The sequence below is a fragment of the Elephas maximus genome, chromosome 19 (genome assembly GCF_024166365.1).
Source record: "Elephas maximus indicus isolate mEleMax1 chromosome 19, mEleMax1 primary haplotype, whole genome shotgun sequence".
Lineage (NCBI taxonomy): Eukaryota > Metazoa > Chordata > Mammalia > Proboscidea > Elephantidae > Elephas > Elephas maximus.
Genome location: NC_064837.1, coordinates 11,794,215 through 11,820,581, shown reverse-complemented (window position 1 = coordinate 11,820,581; position 26,367 = coordinate 11,794,215). Strand labels below are relative to the sequence as shown.

At 50.7% G+C, this 26,367-nt stretch overlaps 1 protein-coding gene across 3 annotated transcripts in view; it reads right to left on the bottom strand.

Annotated features, from left to right (window-relative positions):
* Positions 1-520: 520 nt before the first annotated feature.
* Positions 521-26,367, bottom strand: part of PIK3R5 (phosphoinositide-3-kinase regulatory subunit 5) — a 101,375-nt gene continuing 75,528 nt past the window's right edge. The window contains exons 6-19 of one of the 3 annotated variants that reach the window (XM_049861254.1): positions 17,845-17,914; positions 14,513-14,687; positions 13,811-13,964; positions 12,032-12,115; positions 11,056-11,770; positions 10,794-10,956; positions 10,150-10,275; positions 9,518-9,646; positions 9,255-9,348; positions 8,806-8,882; positions 6,439-6,532; positions 6,284-6,366; positions 5,610-5,722; positions 521-5,481 (exon numbers count right to left, since the gene is read on the bottom strand). In XM_049861254.1, the coding sequence (XP_049717211.1) occupies positions 5,334-5,481; positions 5,610-5,722; positions 6,284-6,366; positions 6,439-6,532; positions 8,806-8,882; positions 9,255-9,348; positions 9,518-9,646; positions 10,150-10,275; positions 10,794-10,956; positions 11,056-11,770; positions 12,032-12,115; positions 13,811-13,964; positions 14,513-14,687; positions 17,845-17,914 (2,225 nt within the window). In that variant the 3' untranslated portion in view covers positions 521-5,333. The remainder of the gene's footprint in view (positions 5,482-5,609; positions 5,723-6,283; positions 6,367-6,438; positions 6,533-8,805; positions 8,883-9,254; positions 9,349-9,517; positions 9,647-10,149; positions 10,276-10,793; positions 10,957-11,055; positions 11,771-12,031; positions 12,116-13,810; positions 13,965-14,512; positions 14,688-17,844; positions 17,915-26,367) is intronic. The other 2 variants (XM_049861256.1, XM_049861255.1) reach the window with 2 other exon arrangements.

Sequence of the window (26,367 nt, the reverse complement as noted above, 5' to 3'; positions counted from 1 at the left end):
TGGAGATCTCTCTCTCTTCTATCTTTTGTTTATTTTTTCCATGTAGAGATACGAGAATTTATTTAATGGGCTTGCCTTTCCATTTGGAGTATTCCTTTGAGTAATACTTGCAGAGCTGGTCTGGTGGTGGCAAATACACAGAACTTCTGTTTGTTTGGGAATGTTTTGATTTCCCCCTTGTTTTCGAAAGAAAACTTTGCTGGGTAAAGAATTCTTGGTTGGTAATTGCTTTCTTTCAGTATTTTATATGTGATGCTCCATTGTCTTCGGGCCTCTAGTATATCTGGTATATCATAGTGCATTTTTCTTTGCTGCTTTGAGAATTCTCTCCTTGTCTTTGACTTTCAGGGCTTTTATTAAGACACGGCATGGCGTTGATCTTTTTTGTGTCTCTTTTAATTGGAATTTTGTAGCTTCCTGAATTTGTAAACTTGGTTCTCTGCTCAGATCTGGGAAATTTGGTTATCTCTTGGAAAATCATTTCTATGCCTTTATTGTTGTCGTGGTGCTCTGGAATTCCAATAATTCTGTTAGATTTCTTAATTGAATCCTATGCTTCCTTTTGGGTTTGTTTGTTTTTCTTTGCTCTTTTCTCTTGTCTGGAGACTTTATAAGTTGTTATTTTGTCTTCTAATTCATTTATTCTCTCTTCTGTCTGTTCGACTCTATTGTTGAGTGTCCTTCTTACATTTTCTAATTCAGTTGTTTTATTCTTCAGTTCCAGTAGTTCTGTTTGTTTGTTTTTTTTTTTTATGTTTTCAGTTTCCTTGTTGAGTCTCTCATTTTGTTCCTCCATTTGCTTCCTGATCTCCTCTAATTTGTTTTCTATGTATTTTTGTTTTCTTTAAACATATTTGGCACCATATTTGGAAAAGTATCAATCCTTTGCACCATTCTGGCCTCCACAGGAGAAATTTCCTCTTCTTCATGTTTTATTTTTGACTGGTCCTTCTGGTTTTTGAGGGAAATTTTCCTGATTGACCACTCTGGTGGTGCAGAGGTCAAGTGCTCAACTGCCAACCCGAAGGCCAGAGCCTACATCCACCAGACACTCTACTGGACAAAGATGCAGTAGCCCCCCTCCACAAAGACTCACAGCCTGAGAACCCCACAGAGCAGCTCCAGGCTGCTCCACAGGGTCACTATGAGTCAGCCCCGCTGTGGGCTGCTTCCTTCTGTATTGCCCCGTCAGTTTGAAGTATTCCCCTCACCTTACTGCCCTACTGTTCCTCCCAGTCCTACTGCCCATCTGTCTCAGGCCTCAGTGAGAATCAACAGCACTCTCTTGCAGCACCACAGTGTCCCTTTTCCCCCTCCCAACTGTGTAACCCGCGAACTCCCACAGCCAATTTGTGCCACCTTAAAAAAAATTGGGCTACGGCTTCCTCAGATTAGCTCCTTTTCTGTGTCCCCTGTTTGGGGTGTTACCCAGCCCCATCCCAAAATGGCCGCAATGAGAGAGCACTCCCAATGTTAGCAAGTTGGCTCTGCCAGCTTCTGTGCCACCCCTATTCCTCCTCTCTCCTGTTTTTGGACTCATCCCTACTCTCCCACACCTCAGCTGCCATCTGGAGTTCTGTGATCTCAGTCTGTGCTTGTTTGTACTCGGTGTTCAGTGGGTTAGTTGCTGGGGGAGTGGATGGAAGTCTCTATTCACTTTGCCATCTTGCCCCCCAGGTCTCTGAGACTATTGTTAATTTTTCTTCCATCTTTTTTTTTTTTTTTTTTTTATGTTCTTCAGACTGGATAGTTATTGATATATCTTAAAGTTCACCAATTCCTTCTTTTGTCATCTCAAATCTGCTACTGAGCCATTCTAGCAAATTTTTCATTTCAGTTATTGTACTTTTCAACTCCAGAATTTCTTATTGTTCTTTTTAAAATTTTATTGAGAGTCTCTATTCATTGAGTCATGGTCACCATATTTTCCTTAAATTTTCTAGTTTTTCTTTTTTTTTTTTTACATACTTATATTAGCTGCTTGAAGCCTTCATCTACTAAATTAAACATCTGGGGACACGCAGAAAAAGTTTCTATTGACTGCATTTTAATTCCTAAGCATGGGTCACATTTTCTTCTTTTCATTTCTCCCTTGTATATCCTCGGCATGTGTGTTAGGCTCCATCAGCCAGGGATGTTTAGATGGCTTGGGCCCAATCTGGTTCCTGACGAGCATTTGCACAGCCTCCAGTCAACCCAGGATACACGAACAGCTTATCAAACCCCTATGGATGTCTCAACTCCCAGAAATTCCTGTCACATTTCCAGCTAGTCTGTGAGTTTCTCAGTCTTCCCTTATTTTTCATGATATTGGCACTCTAAAGGAAACTGGTCAGGTGTCCTGTAGGATGTCCCACAATCTGGGTTTGTCTGATGTTTTTCTCACAATTAGACTGTCGTCAGGGGTTTTTGGAAAGAATCCTACAGAGGTGAAGTGTCCTCATTTGATTTTGTTTTTACCCTGTACGAGGTATGCTGTGCTTCTAGAATCTACGGGTTGATGTGCTTCATAAATTTTGGCCAATGTTGGCAGAAGCCATAGTGTGCAAGCTCTAGGCCCAGGACCTAGGAGGCATCACATGTCTCTGCTTGATCTCTTGTGCTAGCATGCTGGTCCATGGAATCTGAGAGACACACAGAGAAGACCTGAACCCAACCTGTGTTGTGCAGCCAAGTCACTCTGAGCCCAGCCTAGATCAGGTGACCCTAGATGTCTTTTTTTTTTTTTCATATGAGCAAGGATAAATTATCAAAATCTTAATCCGCTGAGTTTTAGGGGTGGTTTATTGTTTGCAAGAGCTAGCTGATGCAGAGTTAGAGTATCTCACAGTACTCCCTCCATCATGAATAGTTGTTCTGGGAAACTGGTGTGTACCTACAAATGTTCTCCTCCACCTCTTCTTCCTTCCTTATGAGCCAAGTCTAGAAAAAGCCCCAGATCCGGAGGGCCATCATAGCACTCATTTTACTTCCTCTCAGCAGCATGGTAGGTTCAGGGTCCTCTGAACCACCCATCAGCAACAACAGCCTCAGGACCATCCTTCCCCTGAGGCTTTGGGTTACTGGGGGCAGCTGTATATATGTGCTTATATTTCTCAAGTGAGGTGACACAATCCCAAGTATTGAGTCCTTAGATACAGGATTATTTGTTCTGTGGGTAAGTTTGGAACAGGGTGTCAGGGAAAATTTTAGGACCATATCTTTGCTACAGAGTGGAAAATCGCAAATAAGATAAATACATAACCCCCCAAGAATCTTACTTCTGCTACATCTGAGGTGACATCCAACTAGCAGTTAATTGTCATGCAGCAAAATAACTGTAGGTCATTAAATCAAGACTAGTCATGTTTTATTTGACAATAATATTAAATTCCATTCGTTTATTCTTGGATACCTGCTCAACATGTAGCAGGACAACCAACCCACACAAGAAAATATCAAAGGTACAGGGCAGACCACTCTTCCAGAGCCTGGAGCCAGTACAGATGGTTAGGAAAGGGGAGGAATGGTGATAAAAGGTAGGAGCTGGCTCTGTCCACTTATCTCAAGTTATGAGCACTCTGGGCTGCGATTACATGGGCTCCTAGAAGCCCAGGACCTTTGGAGCAGGATGAAAAAGAAAGGAGGACCTTTGTGCAGGAGACAATTTTATGCTTCCATGGCTACTTTCCCCACCTCTACCAGTCCAAATCCTGGCCCCAAATCCTGCCCTATCATCCTAACCCCATTTGGTTCAACTTCTCCAACCATTCCAACCTGGAGGATTTAATGCCAGGCTCTCGTGATGGTCATTTCCTATGCATGAGTTCCATTTTCCCCAACCAGGCACGAAGCTCCGTAAGGCCAGGCCTTCCATCCTCTACCGTCTTGCCTACACACCAGAATAGCACCAGTGAACTTTTGGGGTTGGATGAGACTGCATGCAGTGTGCACCAGTCAAAGGAGTGAGGTGGGCATAGGGCGTTCTTGGGCCAACCTGGTAGAGAAGGATTGAAGGGTGGAGGCACCTGAGCAACCCCCATCACCCCAACAAAGGCAATTCCTCCTTTGGATGGTAAAAGTGACCACTGCTCACCCCCTCTGTCTTGGTTCTCCCTCATCAGTGAAATGAAAAGGAGTAAATGAAGGGCATCCCAGAGACAATGAGAGTATTATGTGGCCCAAGACAGAAGGAACCAGCATTCAATGGGTACTTCCACTAATCTTTACCGAGCACCTCCTGTGAGCTAGGCACTGGGTTAGGTGCTCTGCAGATAATCTTTTTTCAATCTTTTCCAAAAATCAAACCAAACCCATTGCCGTCAGGGGGATTCTGACTCATGGCAACCCCACGTGTTACTGAGCAGAACTGCTCCATAGGGTTCTCTTGGCTGTAATCTTTAATGGAAGTAGATCAACGGGCCTTTCTTCTGTGGTGCCGCTGGGTGGGTTTGAACTGCTAACCTGTCAGTGAGCAGCTGAGTGCAAACAGTTCATGCTACCTAGGGACTTTTTTCAACCCTTTAAAAAGGTTTTATTTCTCCCATTTTAGTGCTGTGGAAAGAAGCTAATTAACTTCCTTCTGGTCATTTAGCTAGAAAGCAACCGAACCACTACTGAATTTAAGCCTGTCCTATCTCCCAAGAGATAGATCCAGAAAGGGCCTCAAGAGAGAATCTGTACCAGGTCCTGACAGTAGACAGGTAAAGTGTTAGTGCTGTTTTTCAGAAGACCCAGGGAACATGAGAGAAATTGTGTGTGTGTGTGTGTGTGTATGCATGTGTGCTTGTATATGTGGGTGTACACGTCAGTCTGAGTGTGTGTGTGTGTCTATGTGTGAAAGAGAGAGAAGTACTGAAGGTTAAGAAAGAAAAATCTCGTCAATGTTTCTACCTTCTGAGTCTCAGAGTAGAGGGGACAGAATTCCAGACACAAAGGGTTCCCCACGTCTTTGACGAAATAAGAGGTGAGCTCAAACAACGGTTCGAAGAGGAGGCCTACACCATGCCCCAGAGCCTCAGATCTTTCCTCTAGACAACATCCTAGCCCATGGTAACTAGCCCACCTGTCCCTTCCCATCCACCCTGAGGAATCTAAGGGACTGCATGGCTGAGCCTCTCTCTCCCCACTGCCTAGTTCTTTCCAAGGAGAGCCCTAAAGCCTGAGGCTCCAGAAACCATCTACCTCCTGTCCCCTGCCTGTTGCAGCACCCAAAGCAGGACCCTGGCCCAGTGCAGTGCTATCCAGTTCTCCACAGGGAGCAAGACCTTCATCACCAAATGTGGACGGCGGGAAGTGGGGGCTCAGAGGAGGCTGCCTCAGGGTTTCCTGTCCAGCCTGGCACCGAGGCCGCACTAGGGCAGAGCTCCGCTGAAAGTCATGATGGGCAGGCAGAGGAGGGAGCAGAGGTCAGGTGAGGCCTGGGCCAGCGGGTAGGTGGCCCTCTGGGGTGGTGGGCGGAGGCTGCTCTTCTCTGGTTTGTAGCAGGGTGAGATCTCACACCTGTGGGGCAGGGCAGGTGTAAGGACAGGCCTTCCATCCCTCCAGCTCCTTGCCTCTGGGGGCAGATGCTGACCCCTCCCCTGGGACCCTCCTTCACTGAGGCAGAGCTGGGTACGCTTCCTTCCTACCTGACCACACTTTGTAGGATCTTCCTCTCATCCTGGTCCAGACACACCACGAAGGGGCAGCTGTTGGAGCCGATGATCTGAACCTTATCCACTTTGACCTGCGACGTGGTGATCTGGGAGGATGTCCCAGGTCAGCGCCCAGAGCCCTGCCACCCCAGTGTTTGCCCACTGTGGTTCCTTCCCGTGAAACTGCCCATCCGTGTCTCAGGGGTAGGGATGGGGATTTGGACGGCGGCTCTCCGGGGTAATGGACCAGGTCAGTGGAGGGGTCCTGAGGCCTCAGTCGGGCCCTTCCTCCTCTCTGATCTCTGCCCTTTCCTCATCTAGAAGAAGTAAGTGCCCCCCCGCCCCACTGCTCTCACTGTGAGAGCCATGGGGGTCTCTGACAGTCCCTCTGCCTCAGACTCAGCCTCTCCTAGAATCCACCACAGAACCTTTTCACATACTCAAATAGTCTTACAAGGGCATCCCTTCCTCTTCATTCCTTACAACGCTCCACACCCTTTACCCTCCTTCTCCCACCCACATGCCCTGCCCCAGAATATAGTTCCTCCCTTGGACGCCCCTCTGCACGCACACCCTCTCTCTCATACACACACACACACACACACTGTCCAGTAAATCTCCTGCCCTTGGCCCTTGGACTGAGGGGGGTGTGGCTGGAAAGCCCTTACCTGGTTGAAGCCCTTCTTGGATTTGGGGTTTTGCCTCTTTACCACCTCTGTCAGGGTTAGCGTCAGGGCCTCCATGTTGGAGTCTGTAGGGTAAGGATGGCTCAGGCCAGGCTCCGGACCCCCCTGCCGCCGCTCCCTTTGCCCTGCCCACTCACCTAGCTCTTCCTGCTTCCGGCAGGCCTTGCTGAGGTTGACAGAGGTACAGACCTTCTCCATATTGTTCCAGCGACTCCGTCCACTGATGGCCCCCTGGAAGTACAGCAAAGTCTGATGCACTCAGCCCAAAGGTCTCAGTGCCTGTACCTTCTCCTCAGAGCAGGAGCTCTGGACCAGCAGGACAAGGAGCAACTTACAGTCAGCATGCCACCAGGAAGCTCTCTCATTAACCCCCCTGGGTGGGCTTCCTCGCCAAGAGCCCTTTACCATCTGTACAGACCTTCACCCACCACCCGTCTGTCAGTTTGTCACACTGTGGTGGCTTGTGTGCTGATATGATGCCGGAAGCTATGCCACGCTACTTCAGAGCTCCTGGGCTTTCCGGCTGGAATGCTCCTGGTTTCACACCACCTTTCTGGCTGCTGTTTCTCTCCCTGTGGGCCACCATCCTCTAGCCACCGGGGGACGGCTCTCAAGGTTGTCTCCTCAGCCCTCTGTTTTTTTTACTCCAGGCTTTTTCCATTAGGGAATCTGGTCCACGTTCTTTTTCATTACCACCTATATACCCATCTTCATATTCTGCGCCGGAGTTCAGGCCCATATATCCAAGTTCCTATTCTGACTTTGCTTATACCTCTCATGAGCACCTCAGATTCAACACTGTGATCTCCCCCCACCAAACCTGGGCCTTTTCTGTGTTCCCCACTTCAGTGAATGGTACCGCCAACGGCAAAAGACTGAGATCCAAGAGTTTTGGTCCTTCCTTTTCTAATCCAAGCACTGCTGACCACATAACTCACACAGCTCCCATTTCTTTCTGACTCTACAACCACCACCACCACCACCACCATCCCACTGCAGACTGCCCTCATTTCTCTCCACCAGAATAGCCTCCACCACAATAGGCTTCCAGCACGGCCTGTGGACTAGTCTGTTCTCTGCAGAGTTGCTAGACAATGCTTGAAAACCTCAAATCCGATCATGTCGCACACATTCCCAGCCCCAGCCCATGCCTAAACCCCTAAAGGACAAGACAGAATTCCTCTCACTGCCCTTGGTATTCTGGCCCTGCCTATTACTTTAGCCTCACCTCATCATCACGTTCTCACTCATCCTCTGCTCCAGCCACTCTGGCCTTCTTTCAGCGCCTTTTGATACAGCTGCTCCGTCCCACCACAGGGCCTTTGCACATGCTATTTCCCCTGCCTAGAGACTGCGTCCCTCTCTTCTTAGGCTAATTAACTCCCAGTTAATTAGCTCTTTCCAATATCAAATCAATGTCTCTTCTTAAAGAAGCCTTCCCTCAGTTTCCTGACCGGATCGAATCCACCCCTTAGGGATCCTCCCAGTCCTGGGAGCTCCTTCATCTGTTTGTCACAGCTGTACTTTCACATCTTGTGGGGTCTTCTAGCCAGTGTTCACCACCCTGTAGACTGTAAGCAGGTCTCTTGGGACCATGTTTGTTCTTTGCTCACTCCTGAGAACACTCCTGTGTCTAGAAGAGCACCCGGACATAGTAGGTATCTAACGAACACCTGGCGCACAGTCAGCGCTCAGTGAGTGTCAGCCCTTCTGCCTAATTCCTTGACCACAAATTTAAAGTAGTCACATCATCTCTGTACCTGCTCTTTGATTGTCTTGTCATCAGTTAACTACTGCTCTGAAATTGGCCACTTAACTGCTTCCTCGTTTCTTGTCTGTCTCCCTTCTCTAGCAGAGTGAAATGGGGGGCCTAGCCTTCTCCCCTCACTGCTATTTCCTCTTGCCCAGCAGTGAGCTTGGCATGAAAAAAAAAATTTTTTTTTCAGGTGCTAAATAAATATCTTTTGAATGGCTGGAGGAGGAAGGAAGAAAAGAAGGACGGGGGCTCCTGGTCGGTGAGGGCAAGCCTCTCTCGGCCTCCACCTGGAGCAAGCAATGGTCGGAGACTCTGTTCTCTGGTGCGCTCCAGAGTTCACCCTCCCACCCCTACCCATAGCTCCCCTCACTCCGTCTCACACCGGTGCCACCTCCCATGCACCCGGCCAGGCACAGCAGCCCCAGAGGCCCTGGCCTCTCCCTCATGCTGCCTCTGGAAGCACCCCCCGCCCCTTGCCCCACCTTCCCCCCCAGCCCTGTAGCCAGGCCCAGCAGATCCCTCCCTCTAACACTTCATGGAAGTTGCTGAGCACTTTCAGGTGATGGGAGACGACAGGGAGGGAGGCCTTGAGGGGGCTGGGAAGAATGTCCACGCTCCACTCGCCTCCCACAGCACCCAGGGGAGCCTGCTATGGCCCTCCAGCTTAGGGACAGAAGAGTCCAGCTCTGGGCTCATGCCCCAGTGGGTAGGATCAGCAGAGGGGACTGGGCCTCAGCACCACTCTTACCTTGCTGTAGATAATGTGTAGTGTTAGAGGGACGGCCTCCCGTTCGCCATCAATACCCAGCCGCTTGCTGCCAGGACCTGCGACACACACAGAAAGACCCTTCACTCCCTCTCACTTCCTCTGCCAGGCACAGACCAGGTGACACCGCTTCCTGTGGCCCCCCTCCCCATGGTCCCGCCTCCCCATGGCCCTGCCTCCTGTAGCCTCGCCCCCCGTGGCCCTTTCCATGGCCCCTCCCGTGGCCCTGCCTCCTGTGGCCCCCTCCAGTGGCCCGCCTCCCTACGGCCCCGCTCCCCATGGTTCCCACCTCTTGTGGCCCCCACCTCTCGTGGCCCCACCTCCGGTGGCCCCTCCCGTGGCCCATCTCCCCATGGCCCCGCCTCCCCATGGCCCCGCCCCATGGTCCCACCTCTTGTGGCCCCGCCTCGCATCAGCACCATTGTACTCACCTGAAGCCTTGATGGCCCGGGTGGCAGCAGAGTGACCCAGCTCCAGGGACTGGATGAAGATCTCCGTGGTCTTCTCCCCTGTGCTGAAGGTCAGCTGCAGAGGGCACGGGCATCAGTGTGGACCGCGGGAGGGGCCCAGCCACCAGGGTCCTCCAGCCCAGGGCTGCTGGCGCTGGGGGTGGGGGTGGGACCTGCGGGCGCTGCGGCCTCCAGCGCGTGCTGGGCAAGGAGGCAGCGTGAGGTGGGCGGGCGGGTGGCCGTACCTCCGTCTGGTAGACCTGCAGCAGCACTGGCCGCGCGGCGAAGCGACAGTAGTAGAGCAGCATGTCGGCCAGGATGGGCAGCGGGGCGGCAGATCCCGCCAGGGGGCGCGATTCCGGCTTCAGAGACTGCTGCGGGCCGGAGGGACACATGGACAGAGTGAGAGGAAGAATATAGTAGAGGTTTTTTTTTAGGGGGCAGAGGCACGGGCAGACGAGAGACAGTGACAGTACACCAGAAACAGAGAGAGAGAGAACAGAGGTGCAGAGGCAGAGAGCCAGGCAGGGCGATGGTCAGACGCAAGCGGGAAACAGAATGGCCGCCAGCCTCCACGTCCCCGCCTCACCTGAGACCTGGGCCTCCGAGGAGCTGAGGAAGGGGGCTGAAGCCTAAGGTCGGCAGAACCCAGCCTGCACACTGCTGAAGACCCTCCCCTGTCACGGAAGTGCTCCAGCCCTTGCCCTAGTGCCCTGGCTTCAGACTTGGCCCTGCCCTCACCCACCTTCCCTGCTCTTTTCCAACTTAGTCCTGGCTGTCCACAGAGGCCTCAAGCTGGGTTCCCCAAGCCCAAGGCCTTCTAAGTAGGTGGGTGCCTGCAGCCAGCAGTCCTCCCCCCACCCTAGGGCCCACTTACCTGGCATAGGACTTCAGGGGGCAGGTGCATGAGGCCCAGCACGTTGCGTTCGTACCAGGGGTCTAGCATGCCAAGGTAGTGGGAGATGTCATTGGTGCTCTCCTCCCAGGGGACTGAGTCCAGCTGCTAGGGCAAGGGGCAAGTGTCACTCCCAGGTCCCCAGGACCTGCCCAGCACTGTCCCAGGGCCCAGGTGGCCCCTGCGCCCTAGTCTGACAGAGTTCAGTACATGTCATCTGGCAACACATCACACCCAAGTGCAGGGCGGGGACCACATCAGGGCTCCAGGGCAGGCAGAGAGGACACCCAATACCAAACCAGTTGCCTCCAGCCAGCTCTGACTCACGGCGACCCCATATGTGTCAGAGTAGAACTGGGCTCCATGGGGTTTTCAATGGCTGAATTTTTAGAAATAGATTGCCAGGCCTTTCTTCCGAGGCGCCTCTGGATGGACCTGAACCTCCAACCTTTCCGTTAGCAGCTGAGCCTGTTAACCATTTGTAGCACCTGGGGACTAAGGCATGGAGGAAATGCCCCATAAATACAGGTGACTGATGACTTCCAGCCAACTCCTGTCAGGTAATTGGAACCCATTCATGCCCACTCTATCTTCCCACCCCGTTTGGTCCTGGGCTGGGAACATACTGCAGGGCTGGGGTGCCTTGGTGAGTCCGTAGGGACTGGGGGTGTCTGGCTCGGAGACACTGGGCAGGCACTGGATCCAGTCCCCTGGCCCCTCTTTACAGGCACATAGAAGAACTGCAGCTTGAAGAACCGGGTGAGGAGAGGGCGATTGTTCTCCAGCCGCCTGGCACGAGAAGAAGACGGTGAGAAGGAAGCTCCCTCAGACGCTAAGCCTCAGGCCCCAGAGTACTTCAGCACCACAGCCCAACTACTGCGCTCTTACCGCAGATTGCTATATGCCCGTGCCACCTTGCCCGAAATCCGATCTGAGCCGAAGACCACGACACGGAGGGTGGAGGCCTTGGGGTCCTCGTCCCCGCTGAGGAAGGGTCGGCGGGGCTGGCGGCGTGAGGCGGGGGCCAGGAGCCAGCTGGGCAGCTGGGCGCTAAGCTTGGCCGGGGGCAAAGAGAGGGAGCGCTGGGCTCGGGCAGGGAGCAGGCCCAGGCCGTCTAGGGGGCTGCAGAGGCTCTCAGCCCGCCGTAGTGGGAGGCCCAAGTCCGCGCTGCCCTCCAGGGTCCGCGAGTCCCGCCGCAGCACCAGCTGGCCGGTGCTCTTGAAGAGTTTATAGATCCTGTTGAACTTCTGCCCGGGCCTGCGGTGGCCCCGGCGCTCCTGTCTGCTGGGCTTCCGGGGCCACTCGGGGGAGCTCTCCTCGCTGTCCTCCACATACCCGCTGTCCATGCCATCGGAGAGGCAGGAGACGAAGGAGGTCAGCAACTGGCTGGAGAGGGCAGGCCCTGAGGCCTGGGAGGAGGCCAGCGACAGGGCAGAGTCACCTGAGGCCTCTGAGCTGGTGGAGAGCAGAGAGTCCCTCTGGGCACAGTGCCCATCGGTGTCCAAGTCCTCCTCGTCCTCCTCTTCTTCCTCCCCTTCATTGTCCCTCAGGACCCCCGGCTGGAGCAGCTCCTGTTCCTTCAGCAGGATTTCCTGCAGGATGTCTGCAGAGAAGCCAGAAGGGACCATGTGGGTGTCTAGGCCTACATCCCCCTCTTGCTCAGGAGGTTGACAGGCTCAGACGGAACACACTTGAGGAGGAGCACAGGGCAGAAGGGTCAGGGCCAGCCAAACTCAGCACTGCGCCTGCTCAGCCTAGAGCCTGCTCAGGTGGGAGGGCTCTGGGGGGTAGGAGGCACAGACCCAAGGGCAGACACAGAGCTCAGGCAGGGTGGGGGGACTACCTGGCCCCAGCAGCTCCTTACCGAAGCTGTCCTGGCTCCAGCTGTAGGTGTGGCACCTGGCCACAGGGATGGGAATGGTGTGGAGCTTGCCAGGGTTCGCAGTGTCTGTAGGAACAGAGTGGGCAGGAGATGAAGGCAGAGAAGGGACCTTGAGACCAGCTGGTTCAGTCCCTATCCCTTGTGTCCCAGAAGGGAAGACACCAGAGTTGGGAAGGACCCATACAAGGCCACAGCTAGATGGGCAGAGGTCCCATCACTAGCTGTGTGGATGTGGCCAGGGCACAACCTCAAAGCTTCATCTTACAATGTCCAAGTGGGAGAACGATGGTACTATCTCAGAAGGGTTTCTGAGGAATACTGTGATCCAACACCACCAGTTCCTGTGGAGTCGATTCCCACTCGTGGCGACCCCATGTGGGTCACAGTAGAACTGTGCTCCATAGGGTTTTCAATGGCTAATTTTTCCAGAAATAGATTGCCAGGCCTTTCTTGCAAGGCATTTCTGGGTAGGCTTGAAGCTCTAAACTTTCAGTTAGCAGCCAAGTGTGTTAACTGCACCACCCAGGGACTCCAACATAGTGATAAAACCAAATGAAACCCATTACTGTTGAGTCGATCCCGACTCATAGTGACCCTACAGGACAGGGTAGAACTGCCCCACAGAGTTTTTCCAAGGCTGTAGATCTTTACAGCAGCAGAATGCCACATCTTTCTCCCATTTAGCAACTGATGGGTCCAAACCACTGAGCTTTCTTTCAGTTAGTGGCCTAGTGTTTACCCACTGGGCCACAGGGCTCCTTCACTATAGTGATAAAACAAAAATACTCAAGCCCGTTGCCACCAAGTTGATTCCAACTCATAGTGACCCTGTAGGACAGAGTAGAACTGTCCCAGAGGGTTTCCAAGGAGTGGCTGGTGGATTTGAACTGCCTACCTTTTGGTTAACAGCCAAGCTCTTAACCACTGTGCAACCAGGGCTCCTAATATTGTGATAAACTCATTGCCATTGAGTCTATTCTGACTCATAGCGACCATAAAAGACAGAGCAGAACTGCCCCACAGGGTTTCTAAGGAGTGGCTGGTGGAGTTGAACTGCTGACCTCTTGGCTAGCAGCCGTAGGTCTTAACCCCTGTGCCACCAGGGCTCCGGTATTGTGATAAAACCAAACCAAACCTGTTGCTGTTGAGTTGATTCTGACTCACAGTGACCCTGCAGAAGAGAGTAGAACTGCCTCATAGGGTTTCTGAGAAGTGCCTGGTGGATTTGAACTGCCGACCTTAGCAGCCATAGCTCTTAACTACTAGGCCACAAGGGTTTCCAATATTGTGATAAACCAAAAACCAAACCTGGTGCCATCGAGTCTATTCTGACTCACAGCAACTACTAAATGTTCCCCAGAATCTGTTCCCTTTCTTCCAGGGTAATGGAGTTGTAGAGATGACGTTTCCCAGGCTCCTTTGGGGCTGGGTGTGGCCATATGACTGAGGGGGCTCCACGGGATGTGTGCAGAAGTGATGTGTGCAGAAGTGACGTGTACAACTTCTACAATATCTTCAACTTACAGAAACCCCTTGCCCTCAGTTAGTGCTCTCTTTTCCTCTTACCACAAGTTGGAACATGAGGGCACCCCAATCCTAACTCTGTAGATGGGAGCCCCAGAAGATGGCAGAGCAACAAGATGTTGAAGAACCTACGTCCTTGAATAACTGTGTGGAGCAGAGCCACCAGACTACTCGCTTTAGGAGTGAGAACGGGCACTGGGGAAGGCAAGCAGAGCCCCGTTCTCCCAAGAGCCTCACCTAAGACGCCAGGGAAGCCGGCTTTTTCTCCCACCGCCTGCAGCTTGGTCCTGAGCCACTGCCGGGCCTCAGCTGCATCCCTGATGCCAGATGCCAGCTCCTGTGCCTCTGCGGTCTCCATGAAGATGTCCTCAAGCTCTGCCAGGGTCTTGGACTGAAACCCAGGAGGAGACAGGGTTTGTTCCTATACCACAGCCTGGCTGCCCACCTTTTTCCAGCTCCTAGGGTCTTACTGTGGGCAGCAGCAATCAGAGCCCTCCCTGGCCTCATCACCCACCTCTGTCCACAGATGGTTAGGGGGCCAGGTCCCCTCCTCCTCCCCCTATTCCCAGAAAATGGCCATGAGAGAAAGGACTTCAGAGCTCAGTACAGGAGCCCAGAGAGGGCAAGGAACGTAGAACTCAGGATTTCTGGCTTCAGTCCCAAGCTTATTTACATCCCACTCAGCCCAGCCATCTTCTGAGGCACCAAGCATTGATGCCCAGCCCCAGGTTGCCACCCAGTCCTGGTCAGGACCCAGCAGCCTGAAACCCTCTCAATGAGGCCAGGCCTTCAGCCACTGGCCCACCATGGCCCTCTGGGCAGGGCAGTGTACCCTGGAGACTGTGGCACTGAGGTGCAGCGGCGGAGGGGCTCCATCTGTCTGGAGACATGCTCCATGGGGAGGGGACAGTGTTAGGCCCCAGGGCTCCCAGAATGTACCTGCAGCCTGCAGTGGAGGCCTGGGAGGTCACAGTGGGCCCCAAAGGTGGCCTGGAAGGCGTGCAACAGCAGAGTGATGTAGGCACTATGGGGCGAGTGTCCGGGTGAGCTCAGCTTGTCGGCCACAGCAAGGAACTCAGCCTGCACCTCCACTGGGTTCAGCAATAGCACGGTGCTGGGGGCACAGGGCATACGCTGTGGATGCCTGGGGAGGGCTGCACAGCACACTGAGGGGTGGTCCCACGCGTGGTGCCCTCTGGTGCTCAGCCTCACTGAGGCCTGGGCCTCCCCACAGCCCAGGCAGGGCCTGAGGAAGTGACCCGAGGCCTGGGGCTCAGGGGTCCCAGCTCCCAGGGGAAAGCTTGGCGTCTGCTTTTGAACATTTTTTAGCCCAAGTTTTCAAAGACCTTTTCAATACTGAATTTAATTTTTTAACACAAAATTCACCTTAATTCTTACTTAAATCTATTTCCTACAGGATGCGAGATTACTCAAACCCAGGACTGTGTTTTGGACAGGTGATTTTAAGTGAGGTGATCTTTTCCTTGGGAGGTGTGGTGGGGGCAGGGCAGCCACACACTGTCCTGCAGTGTGGCCTGGGCGGGTGGTCCACACCACTCCTCCAGCAAGGGTCCTGGCGTGGGGTGGCATCTGCCCGAGGAAGGGGTGCCAAGGCAGGGCTGCATCTCATTCCTCCGCTCAGAAACCCATTGCCATCGAGTCCATTCTGACTCAGCGATTCTATGGGATGGAGCAGAACTGCCCGATAGGGTTTCCAAGAAGCAGCTGGTGGATTCGAACCGCCAACCTTTTGGTTAGCAGTCAAATGCTTAACCACTGCACCGCCAGTGCTCCTCCTCCGCTCAGAGGGGATGCGTATTCTAATTTGCCCAAAGCCACATTATGGGCTAGCATCAAGCTTTGAGGGGAGGGGGTGGAAAATTATGGAGCATTGCCAACATATCCAAACACTAAGAGCAACAGTGAAGCCCAGGTGTCCATCACCCAGTTAACAGCTATCCACACATGGCCCTTCTCACTTCCCCATACCACTCCCTCCCTCACCGTGTGATTCCAAAGTGAATCAGAGCTATCACAGTGTTATATCCGTGAATACTTTAGTATGGATGGTGCTCTCTCTCTCTCACATACACACACATACACCCACACACATTTCTGTGCTACTTGTAAACACAGTGCAAAGAAGCACCACAGCAGGTAGCGTTTTCTCCAGTCTCCAGGGCACAGAGACAACATCGGTGTGTGGCAGAGTCCCCATCCTTTTGGGAGAAATGGCATTTGATTTCTCTATTTGTAAGAAAAGGGAGCTTAGCGTGCATAATCAACCCTTTACTGGGCTGCTAGCCCTTGTGAGCACCTGATCCATCCTCTCCATGGACAGATAGATGGATGGATGGATGACAGACAGAAGTGTGCTGGGTACGGGCTCCATCCTAGGATGAGACTAATGGGTCCCTGACCTCATGGCCTTGCACATTTTCTCTGCGGAAGAAGGTGCCATCACTCTTGATTCAAAGACACTGAGGGCGAGCCCAGGAGCCCTGGTGGCGCAGAGCTATGGCTGCTAACCAAAGGTCAACAGTTTGAATCCACCAGCCAGTCCTTGGAAACCCCAGGGGGCAGTTCTACTCTGTTCTATAGGATCGCTATGAGTTGGGACGAACATAAAGTCTCTCGGCAATGGGTGAAAATGAACTGATCGCCCCACCTACTAACCTCTCTTCCTACTCACCTCTCTCTGCCTCTTTCTTTATCTGAAATATCGGATACCATGAGGATTAAATGAGCACCTAGAACAGTGCCTGGAGCGCAGGAAGTGCCCAAAGGTGTGGATCACTCCCAGACCAGATTCCTCCCCAGCCTGCCCGCCTCAGTCCCTGGCGGGGAGTCTTATCTACTCACGAAACCAGAGGGAGGCACAGGATTTTTAAATCCTTTCTGCCTCTCACAAAATCAACCGCAGGTTTTGTTTTTGTTGTTTGGGTGTCTGTTTACCTAGGAGGAGCTCCAGGGATATCTGCTCAATGACGTGAAGTGTGACGTGAAACGTGGGGCAGAGGAGGGAGAGGAACTGGGGCTGACTATCATTTCCCAGCCCACTCGCGGAGGCCAGAGAGCTGCCTGAGAGTCCTCAGGATAGGCTTCTCTCTCTAGGGCTTTCCAAACTGCAGGTGGCACCCATTAGTGGGTAATGAAATAAATTTTGTTAAATGAAGTAGAATAGAATAGGACAAAGTGCATCGTACATGGTCAGGGTACGTTTCATTTTATGAAATTGTTTCAGGTGTTGTGTGTGTGTGTGTGTGCGTGTGCAGAAAGACATCGTGAAAAGATCCTGGGCTTTCCAGTAAGACACTTAGCTGTGTGATTTGGGGGAAGTTACCTGACCTCTCTGATCTCTAGTTTTTTCATCTGAAAAGTTGAGACAAAGTAAGATAATGTGTGCCCAGCACCTGGCACCATGCCTGGTGCTTGGTAGGTTGGGGTTAGCCTTTTCTTAAAGCCTCAGACCCCTTTAAGGATCTGAACCCTCAGCCCGGAAAAATGAATCTATGCATAAAACATTACCAGTGACTTCTGAGGCCCCTTGAAGCCCATTTGTTCACGGACCCTGGCTAAGAGCCCTGTGATAGAAGTGCCGTTAACTTTGATGTGTTGCTGTTGCCGTTAAGTACTGTCAACCCCAAACCAAACCTGTTGTCTAGTTGATTCCAACCCATAGTGACCCTATAGGACAGAGTAGAGATGCCCCATTGGGTTTCCAAGGAGTGACTGGATGATTCACACTGCCGAGGTTTTGGTTAGCAGCTGAGCTCTTAACCACTGTACCCACGCAGAACAGAATAAAATGCTGCCTCCCTGGTCCCGCACCATCCCCATAACTGGCTGTGGATCAGACTGTTGTGATCCACAGGGTTTTCACTGGCTGATTTTCAGAAGTAGATCTCCAGGCCTTTCATTCGAGTCCTTATTAGTCTGGAAGTTCTCCTGAAATCTGCTCAGCATCAAAGCAACACCCAAGCCTCCATGGACAGACGGGTGGTGGCCATGCATGAGGGGCATTGCCCAGGAACACAACTTGAGTTTCCCTCATGGAAGGTAACAATTCTACCATTGAACCACCAATGTCCCCCAGTTAAATGATAGTGATTATTAATATGGCTGTCGCTGGGGTGGGAGGAGGTGCGGTTATGGAGGGAAAGCAAGGGTAGCGGGGACTCCACCTACCCACAAGGCTGCCTCCCAGCCTCCCTGTCCCTCCCGCTGTCCCTCCTTCCTCCATCCCTCCCTCCTTTCCCAAGGGCACTCACACAGTGGAGCTGCGTTGACTCCTAGTGGGCAGGCCCTGCTCAGCCCTCACTAGCCTCTGGTAGGAGATTCCTGTGGGAAAAAAGAAGCCAGTTCACGGGTTTACTTGTTCCTTCAGCAAGCACTTCCTTGTGCCTCACAGGGAGCCCAGACTAAGTTATAAGCTCCTGGATGAGGCTCCTAAGAAACTGGGGGAAGGAAGCTGACAGACACCTCCTGTGTGCCTGGCGCTTTGTTTCATGTGTTCCTCAAAGAAACACCCTTATCTTTTTTTTTTTTTTTTTTTTACCTCAGCCGACAACCCCCCAATTCTGTCCTGGGCCTTGCTCCCCTCTGGATTTCCTCAGCCTCTCTGGCTGCATCAGTTTCCTAAGGGCCAACCTCTCAGCCACTCTTCCCAAGCTTCATCCCCAGGCTCGGGGGCAGCCTGGCGAGAAAACAGATTGAGGGTGAAACACCCAAGGAAGAAACCTGAGTTCTTTTCTGGCTTTTCTGTGTGGCCTTGGGCAGGTCACTTTATTGCTGGGCCTTAGGTCTCCTTGTAAGCGGCAGATTAGGCCAGAGGGCTCTGAGGCCTTTAACAGTCTATGATTCTGAGGCCTCACCTTGGCTCCACCCACCCTGTCAGGGTTTGCTCCTCTGAGGCAGGGGATCCTGGGAGCTGGCCGAGTGTCATGCAGCCCAGCTGCTCCCCTCTCAGGGTCCTGCGTGTCCTCTCACATCCCACAGCCTCAGCGCAGTCTCAGCACAGGCCAGGCAGCAAAAGCGTCCACATCTTTCCACCTCAGCTTCGCATCTCTGCCTCTGTTTCCACCGACTCTCTCAGGTGACTGCCATGTTACCTGGTCTGTAAGGCTGACTCCTTCCTGGGTCTGCACCACAGACCCTGCCTCCCAGCCCCTTCTACCACTCTCTCCTGTGTTTTCAAACATGCTGAGAAGAAATGAGCCAAACACTTTTCCCTTTTTCTGCAACTTAACTTAGTCCTGTAGCTGGAAAACAGTTCCTTTACAATATGTATTCAGTTCTCTGTCAGTCATGGTCAAGAGTTTAAACAAAGGCTGACTCTGCAGGGAGTGAGGAACTCAGGGGGCGGACACTTTTTTTTGTTAAACTTTTTTGTTAGAGCTTGGAAATAATCACTTAGAACTCCAGGAGAGGCTGGCAGGGAGCAGGGCCAGGATGCTGGATGTCATCATGACCACCACGCTGGACTAGGTATGAGCTGGGAGCAAGAAGGAAATCCCTTCTGTTAAATTCAGAGCCAAGGCTGGGATTTAGAGACAACTTTATAAACAGAAGGGAAACCCTGGTAGCATAGTGGTTAAGTGCTATGGCTGCTAACCAAGGAGTCGGCAGTTCAAATCCACCAGGCGCTCCTTGGGAACTCTATGGGGCAGTTCTACCCTGTCCTATAGGGTCGCTGTGAGTCGGAACTGACTCGACGGCAACGGGTTTATAAACAGAAGAGGACATGGAACCAGGGATAGCATTGCTGATATCAGATGGATCTTGGCTGAAAGCAGAGAATACCAGAAAAATATTTACCTATATTTTGTTGACATCCAAAGGCATTTGACTGTGTGGATCATAGTAAATTACAGATAACATTACGGAGAATGGGAATTCCAGAAAAACTTAATTGTGCTCATGAGGAACCTGTGCATAGACCAAGAGGTAGCAGTTCAGACAGAACAAGGCGATACTGCGTGGTTTAAAATCAGGAAACGTGTATGCCAGGGTTATATCCTTTCACCATACTTATTTAATCTCTATGCTGAGCAAATAATCTGAGAAGCTGGACTATATGAAGAAGAACGGGGCATGAGGATTGGAAGAAGACTCATTAACAACTTGCGATATGCAGATGACACAACCTTGCTTGCTGAAAGTGGAGAGGACTTGAAGCACTTACTGATGAAGATCAAGGACTACAGCCTTCAGCATAGATTACACCTCAACATCAAGAAAACAAAAGTCCTCACAACTGGACCAATAAGCAATATTATCATAAATGGAGAAAAGATTGAAGTTGTCAAAGATTTTATTTACTTGGATCCACAATCAGCGCCCACAGAAACAACAGTCAAGGAATCAAAAGACACATTGCATTTGGCAAATCTGCTGCAAAAGACCTTTTTAAAGTGTTAAAAAGCAAACGTGTCACTTTGAGGACTAAGGTACACCTGATCCAAGCCATGGTATTTTCAGTCGTCTCATATGCATGTGAAAACTGGCCACTGAGTAAGGGAGACCGAAGAATTGATGCCTTTGAATTGTGGTGTTGGCAAGAACATTGAATATACCATGGACCGCCAGAAGAACAAACAAATATATCTTGGAAGAAGTACAGCCAGAATGCTCCTTAGAAGCAAGGATGGCAAGTCTTTGTCTCATGTACTTTGGACATGTTATCAGGAGGGACCAATCCCTGGAGAAGGACATCATGCTTGGTAAAGTAGAGGGTCATCGAAAAAGAGGAAGACCGTCAACAAGATGGATTGACACAGTGGCTGCAACAATGGACTCTAAAAAAAAAAAAAAAAAATTTTTTTTTTTTTTTTTTTAGGACTCTAACATAGTGACAATTGTGAGAACTGCACATGACCAGGCAGTGTTTTGTTCAGTTATACATAGGGTTGGTATGAGTCAGAACTGATTCGATGGTACCTAACAACAACAACCTAAACAGAAAGGCCCTGATTTTTGCTTAGTTGCTGTTAGCTGCTGTTGAGTCAACTTCAAATCATGGAAACCTTATTATGTATGACAGACAAAACATTGCTTGGTCCTGCATCATCCCCACAATCGCTGGCATGTTTGAGTCCATCACTGAGGCTGTTGTGCCAATCCATCTCACTGAGGGTCTCCTTCACCCTGTTGGTCCTCTACGTTACCAAATATGATGTCTCCATCCAGCGAATGATCCCTCCTAATGATATGATCAAAGAAAGTGAGTCAGAAAATGTTCTGTGTGATCCATGAGGCTTTCATTGGCTAATTTTCACAAGTAGATCACCAGGTCTGTCATGGACTGAATTGTATCCCCCCAAAATATCTGTCAACTTGGCTAGGTCATGATTCCCTTGTATGATTGTCTACCATTTAATCATCTGATGTGATTTCCCTGTGTGTTGTAAAACCTTTCACTATGACGTAATAAGATGGATTAGTGGTAGTTATATTAATGAGGTCTACAAGATTAGGTAGTGTCTTAAGCCAATCTCTTTTGAGATATAAAAGAGAGAAGCGATCAGTGAGACATGGAGACCTCATACCACCAAGAAAGCAGTGCTGGGACCAGAGCACATCCTTCGGACCTGAGGTTCCTGCGCTGAGATGCTCCCAGACCAAGGGAAGACTGATGACAAGGACCTTCCTCCAGAGCCAACAAAGTGAGAAAGGCTTCCCCTGGAGCTGGCACCTAGAATTCGGACTTCTAGCCTACCGGGCTGTGAGAGAATAAATGTCTTTTTGTTAAAGCCATCCACTTGTGGTATTTCTGTTATAGCAGCACTAGATGAGTAAGACAAGGCCTTTCTTCCTAGTCTGTCTTAGTCTGGAAGCTCTGCAGAAACCTGTCCACCATGGGTGACCCTGCTGGTGTTTGAAATACTAGTGGCATAGCTTCCAGCATCACAGCAACACACAAGCCACCACAGTACAGCAAACTGACAGATGGGTGGTGATTTGTTTAGTAAATGGCAGAAAATTACCAGTTTATGCTAGTCTCATTTGTGACCTAATTTGCTTTGATTTTTGGCCTTTCATTTGATGTTTATTCTATGTGATTGTCACATGTTTGGAAGCTAATGTTATGTTTATTTTGATACGAAAGTCCCTGAAACTGTGACTATTACTATTAGGACTTGGGATACCATCTGGAAGCGGCTCATATGCATTACAGAGAAATGTTCCCCTTACCACCCCTCCGCCCCTCAATCTGATATTGTCATGGAGACAAACTGATATTCCCTAATCCCCCTAACCACTAAGCAAACACATGGACAAACAAAATATTCTCTTGACCTCATTGCTGTCGTCATTTACCATTTACCAGCACCCGATTGGCCCATTCCTTCACCCTAATTCTGCCTCTATCTACCCAGGACATAGAGCTGGTCACACTACTGGAAGCAGGGGGCTGTGAGACTACTCTTGCCTCCACATCCGATTTGCTCAAAAAGCTAGGCCATCGGTTTCCAATCCCACAGCCCCCCGACACTCCCCTCCCAAAGCTGACCAATGTTTTCCCAGCCACACAGCCCAACAGCTCAATTTGTTGTCATTCTTCTTGACTTCTTGGTTTTTGCTTTTTATGAGTGTTTGATACTGTTGACAACTTTCTCCTTGAAGCTCTCTTCTCCTTTAGCTCCCGTGACAAGGAACCTTCTCTAAAATCTCGTATTTCTGTATCTGCTTATCTTGTTGTTGCTGTTAGTTGCTGTCGAGCCATGGTGACCCCATGCACAAGAGAACAAACCCTGCCCGGGTCCTGCGCCATCCCCATGGTGGATTGTAGATCAGACTGTGGTGATCCAAAGGGCTTTCAATGGCTGATTTTTGGAAGTAGATTGCCAGGCCTTTCTTCCTAGTCCATCTTAGCCTTGAAGCTCCGCTGAAATCTGTTCAGCGTCATAGCAACACACAAACCTCCACTGAGAAACGGGCGGTGGCTACACCTGAGGGGCATTGGCTGGGAATGGAACTCGAATCTCCTGAATGGAAGCCAAAAATTCTACCCCTGAACCACCACTGCCCTCTCTGTTTATCTTAGGATATTTTAATAGACTCATTTTGGGATTGTGGCACAGTTAGAGCTGGTAGCTGCCTCATATCAGCCATGTTGCCTCCATGTCGTCTTGCCATTTGCTGCGTTAGTGGTGGATATTTAGAAGGACATCTGTGCCTCCTGGCACGCCCTGACCCACAGAGAGTTGTTTCTAGAGCTGACTGGCTGGTGCTGAATGTCCAAGATACCAACAGTTCCTAAGAGGAGCATATGATCACGAGATGGAGCACATCCCCACCCTTAGACAACCATCCATTTTCCCCTCCTTGGCCTTTCTCAATAATGGACCCCGCTGCCTATTATGGGCTGTGGGTTTAGGGGTAGTGGATTGGTGGGGCTGGGCCTGAGCTGGGAACAAATTAGAACACTGCAATGTGGAGAGAGGTTTTGCTCACATAAACCTTTATGCAAGGTGACTCCTTTGAGCTGGGCTTAGAAATTGTACTGCCTACTCCCCATTTGCTGATGTTTGCTGTGAGGTCAGAAATCTCTCCCAGGATCCTGCAAGACAGGGGGAGGGGAGGGTGCTGTATCAGTCCCAGGGCCACTCCTCAGTTCCCCAGGGAAGCTGACTTAGGGAGCCTGGAATTCACAGATGCCCCTCCCCCTTTAATCTTAGCTCACACCCTTCCTTGGTCATCTTAGCAGAGAGGAACAACTTTCTTAGACCAAGGCTGGCCCAAGGGCTGAACAAAAAATTTGCCTGGCTTATTCTTGTGTCAGGTTCTAGCAAGCAGGAAATCAAAAGGTAGTGACCTCACGCATAACGGGATTGGAATTGTGATCTATAGGGTTTTCATTGGCTGATTTTTGGCAGTAGATTGACAGGCCTTTCTTCCTAGTCTCAGTCAGGAAGCTCCACTGAAACTCATCCAGCATCACAGCAACACGCAAGCCTCCACTGACAGGTGGGTAGTGGCCGCTCATGAGGTGCATTGCCTCAGAACCAAACCCAGGTCTCCTGCATGGAAGGTGACAATTCTACCACTGAACGACCACGGCCCCCAGGAAATCAAGAGGGGCCACCCCACGTGCGTGAAGCATGCATACTGGCAGGGTAGGGCGGGCAGGCAGCAAGCAGTCACAACGAAGTTCCAGTTCCTTGCCGAGGCATTCCAAGCTCTTCATACTCCAAGCCTTGTTTGCCCACTTAAGCGTCATCTGCCTTCTTAAAGTTGTAAACAGATGGCCACTCTCATGGAGCAGCTGGCTATGAAGACAGAGGAGGCTTGAAAATCAGGACTTGTGTTATCGAGCAAGAATTGGCATCAAGTTAATGACACACGGACGCGTCCATGCTAAGGACGTTGTAAGGTTCTTGGGCAGAGGTGAGGCAAGCAGCCAAAACGTGTCAACTGTTTTCCTCTTATAAGGCGCCAAGCTGACGCAGAGACAACGGTTGCTAACGTGCTAATCCCAGCTCTAAAGGTATCGCAGTCCCCAAATTAGACTATCTTGAGCTGTTAGTTGCCATCAAGTCGGCTCCAGCTCCTGGCGACCTTATGTACGACAGAATGAGACACTGCCTGGTCCTGTACAGTCTCGATGATCGATGGTATGTTTCAGTCCATTGTTGCAATTATTACGTCAGTCCACCTCACTGAGGGTTTCCCTCGTTTTCGTCGGCCCTCTACTTTACCAAACATGACGTCCTTTTCTAGCGATTGGTCTTTGCTTTCCTTCAAAGTAAGCAAGACGAAGTCTCACCCTCCTCACTTCTAAAGAACACTCTTGTATTTCTTCTGAAACTGATTTGTTCGTTCTTCTGGCAGTTCGTGGTATGTTCAATATTCTTCACCAACACCACCATCAGAATGCAACAGCTCTTCTGCCTCCCTTTTTCATTGTCTAGCGGTCTTTGTGGAAACCCTGGTGGCATCGTGGTTAAGTGCTACGGCTGCTAACCAAAGGGTCGGCGGTTCGAATCCACCAGGTGCTCCTTGGAAACTCTGTGGGGCAGTTCTACTCTGTCCTATAGGGTCGCTATGAGTCAGAATCGACTCGACGGCACTAGGTTTGGTTTTTTTGGTTTTAGGGGTCTTTGTTATACCAAGGCTCACGCTCTTTCTCTCACACTTGACTTTACAGCTTGGGTACAAACAAAAAACCCAGTGCCGTCGAGTCGATCCCAACTCATAGCGAAAACTTTAACTCCTCGGAGCCTTAGTTTTCCCATGTATAAACTGAGAATAATGCTACTTGTCCCTCCTCCCCACAGCAGTGTGGGCTGAGCAGGATGTTATCAGGAGGTTTGTGTGGTTTGTAAATTACAGAGCAACTCACGCACATATGATGCCCTCTGGCGCCCCTCAAGATTACAGATAAATTCCTTGCAGGCAAATATTGCCCTGGGTGCACAGAGTAAATATTCAGTAAACTTCTGGGCTGAGCCTGAGGGCTGAGCCTGATAGGACCCAGCAGCACTGATATGAGGTTTCCTGCCCACTCAGAGTGGAGACCGTGGGTGACCCTGTTGGAGGTGGAGTCAGGAAGAAGGGGGAGGCCCACAGGCTTGATAACCTGGCTTGTTTCCTCTGCCACCTAGCCACATCAAAGCAGGGTAAACTGTCTCACTCGTCTCCATGGCAACTGGCTCCCTAAGGCTCCATGGGTAGAATGCCAGCTACCCAGGTCCCTGTCACTTTCTCCCTGTGACCTCACCAGGACCCAGCTCTTACGGACCATCCAGACTCGTGTTTTTCAAGCAGTGGCTCATGGCTCACTAATGGATTGTGAAATCAATACAGCCAGTTGCCATTGAGTTGGCCCTGACTCACGCTTACCTATCGTGTGTCAAGTAGAACTGCGTTCCTCTAGGGTTTTTTAAGGTTGGTTTTTTGGAGGTAGATCACAGGCCTTTTTTTCTGAGGTGTCTCTGGGTGGACTAGAACCTCCAACCTTTCAGTTAACGCATGAACCATCTGTACAGCCACTTACGGCGTTGTTCAGCCATTTATGGTGCTTTTTTGATGTGCTCGAATTACGTCCTTTGCTCACATTCCCATTGGTGTGTCTGCCTATTTTTTAATTGACCCAAAAGAACTCTTCATGGGTTTGGTATATTTTTTGTTGCAAATATTTTCCTTAGTTTGTCATTTATCTTCGACTTGTTTTTTCTGCCATAGAAAAGCTTTTTTACAGGGACTCCAAAATCAAGGCCAGCATTAATCCTCACCAACTGCTCTGAGAGGCAGGCATTCTTACTCCTGTTGTACAGATGAGGAAACTGAGTCTCATATAAGTTAAATGTCTTGCCCAGGGTCCCTACAGCTAGTGAGCGGAAGAACCAGGATGCTCTGATAGCCACTGAGTGCTGCAGCCTCTCCCCCGAGAGCTCAAGTTTCCCCGCTCCCCTTCCAGCCTGCTCCCCACTTCCTCACCCTACCTCCTCAGCACGGTAGCGTTAAGAAAAATCATCAGGGGCAAAAATAATTCAGAAATAAGGCAAAAAGATTATTGCATGCCTTTTCAAAATCATACTAAACCATTTTCTAACGAGCCTGCTTAAGGGTCGTGTAGGACAAAGTAATTCATTTGACTTACTGTTTGCTATTGATGAGGGCTCAGGCTCTGTAAGTTAGAGACATGTTTCAGGTGATTTTTGTCTGGTAGAAAAGATAACCCCAGACGTTACAGTTTTATTCCCCTATACGGTTAACCCGTTTGGCTGCTAACCAAAAAGTTGGAGGTTCAAGTCCACCCAGAGAGGCCTTGGAAGAAAGGCCTGGCGATC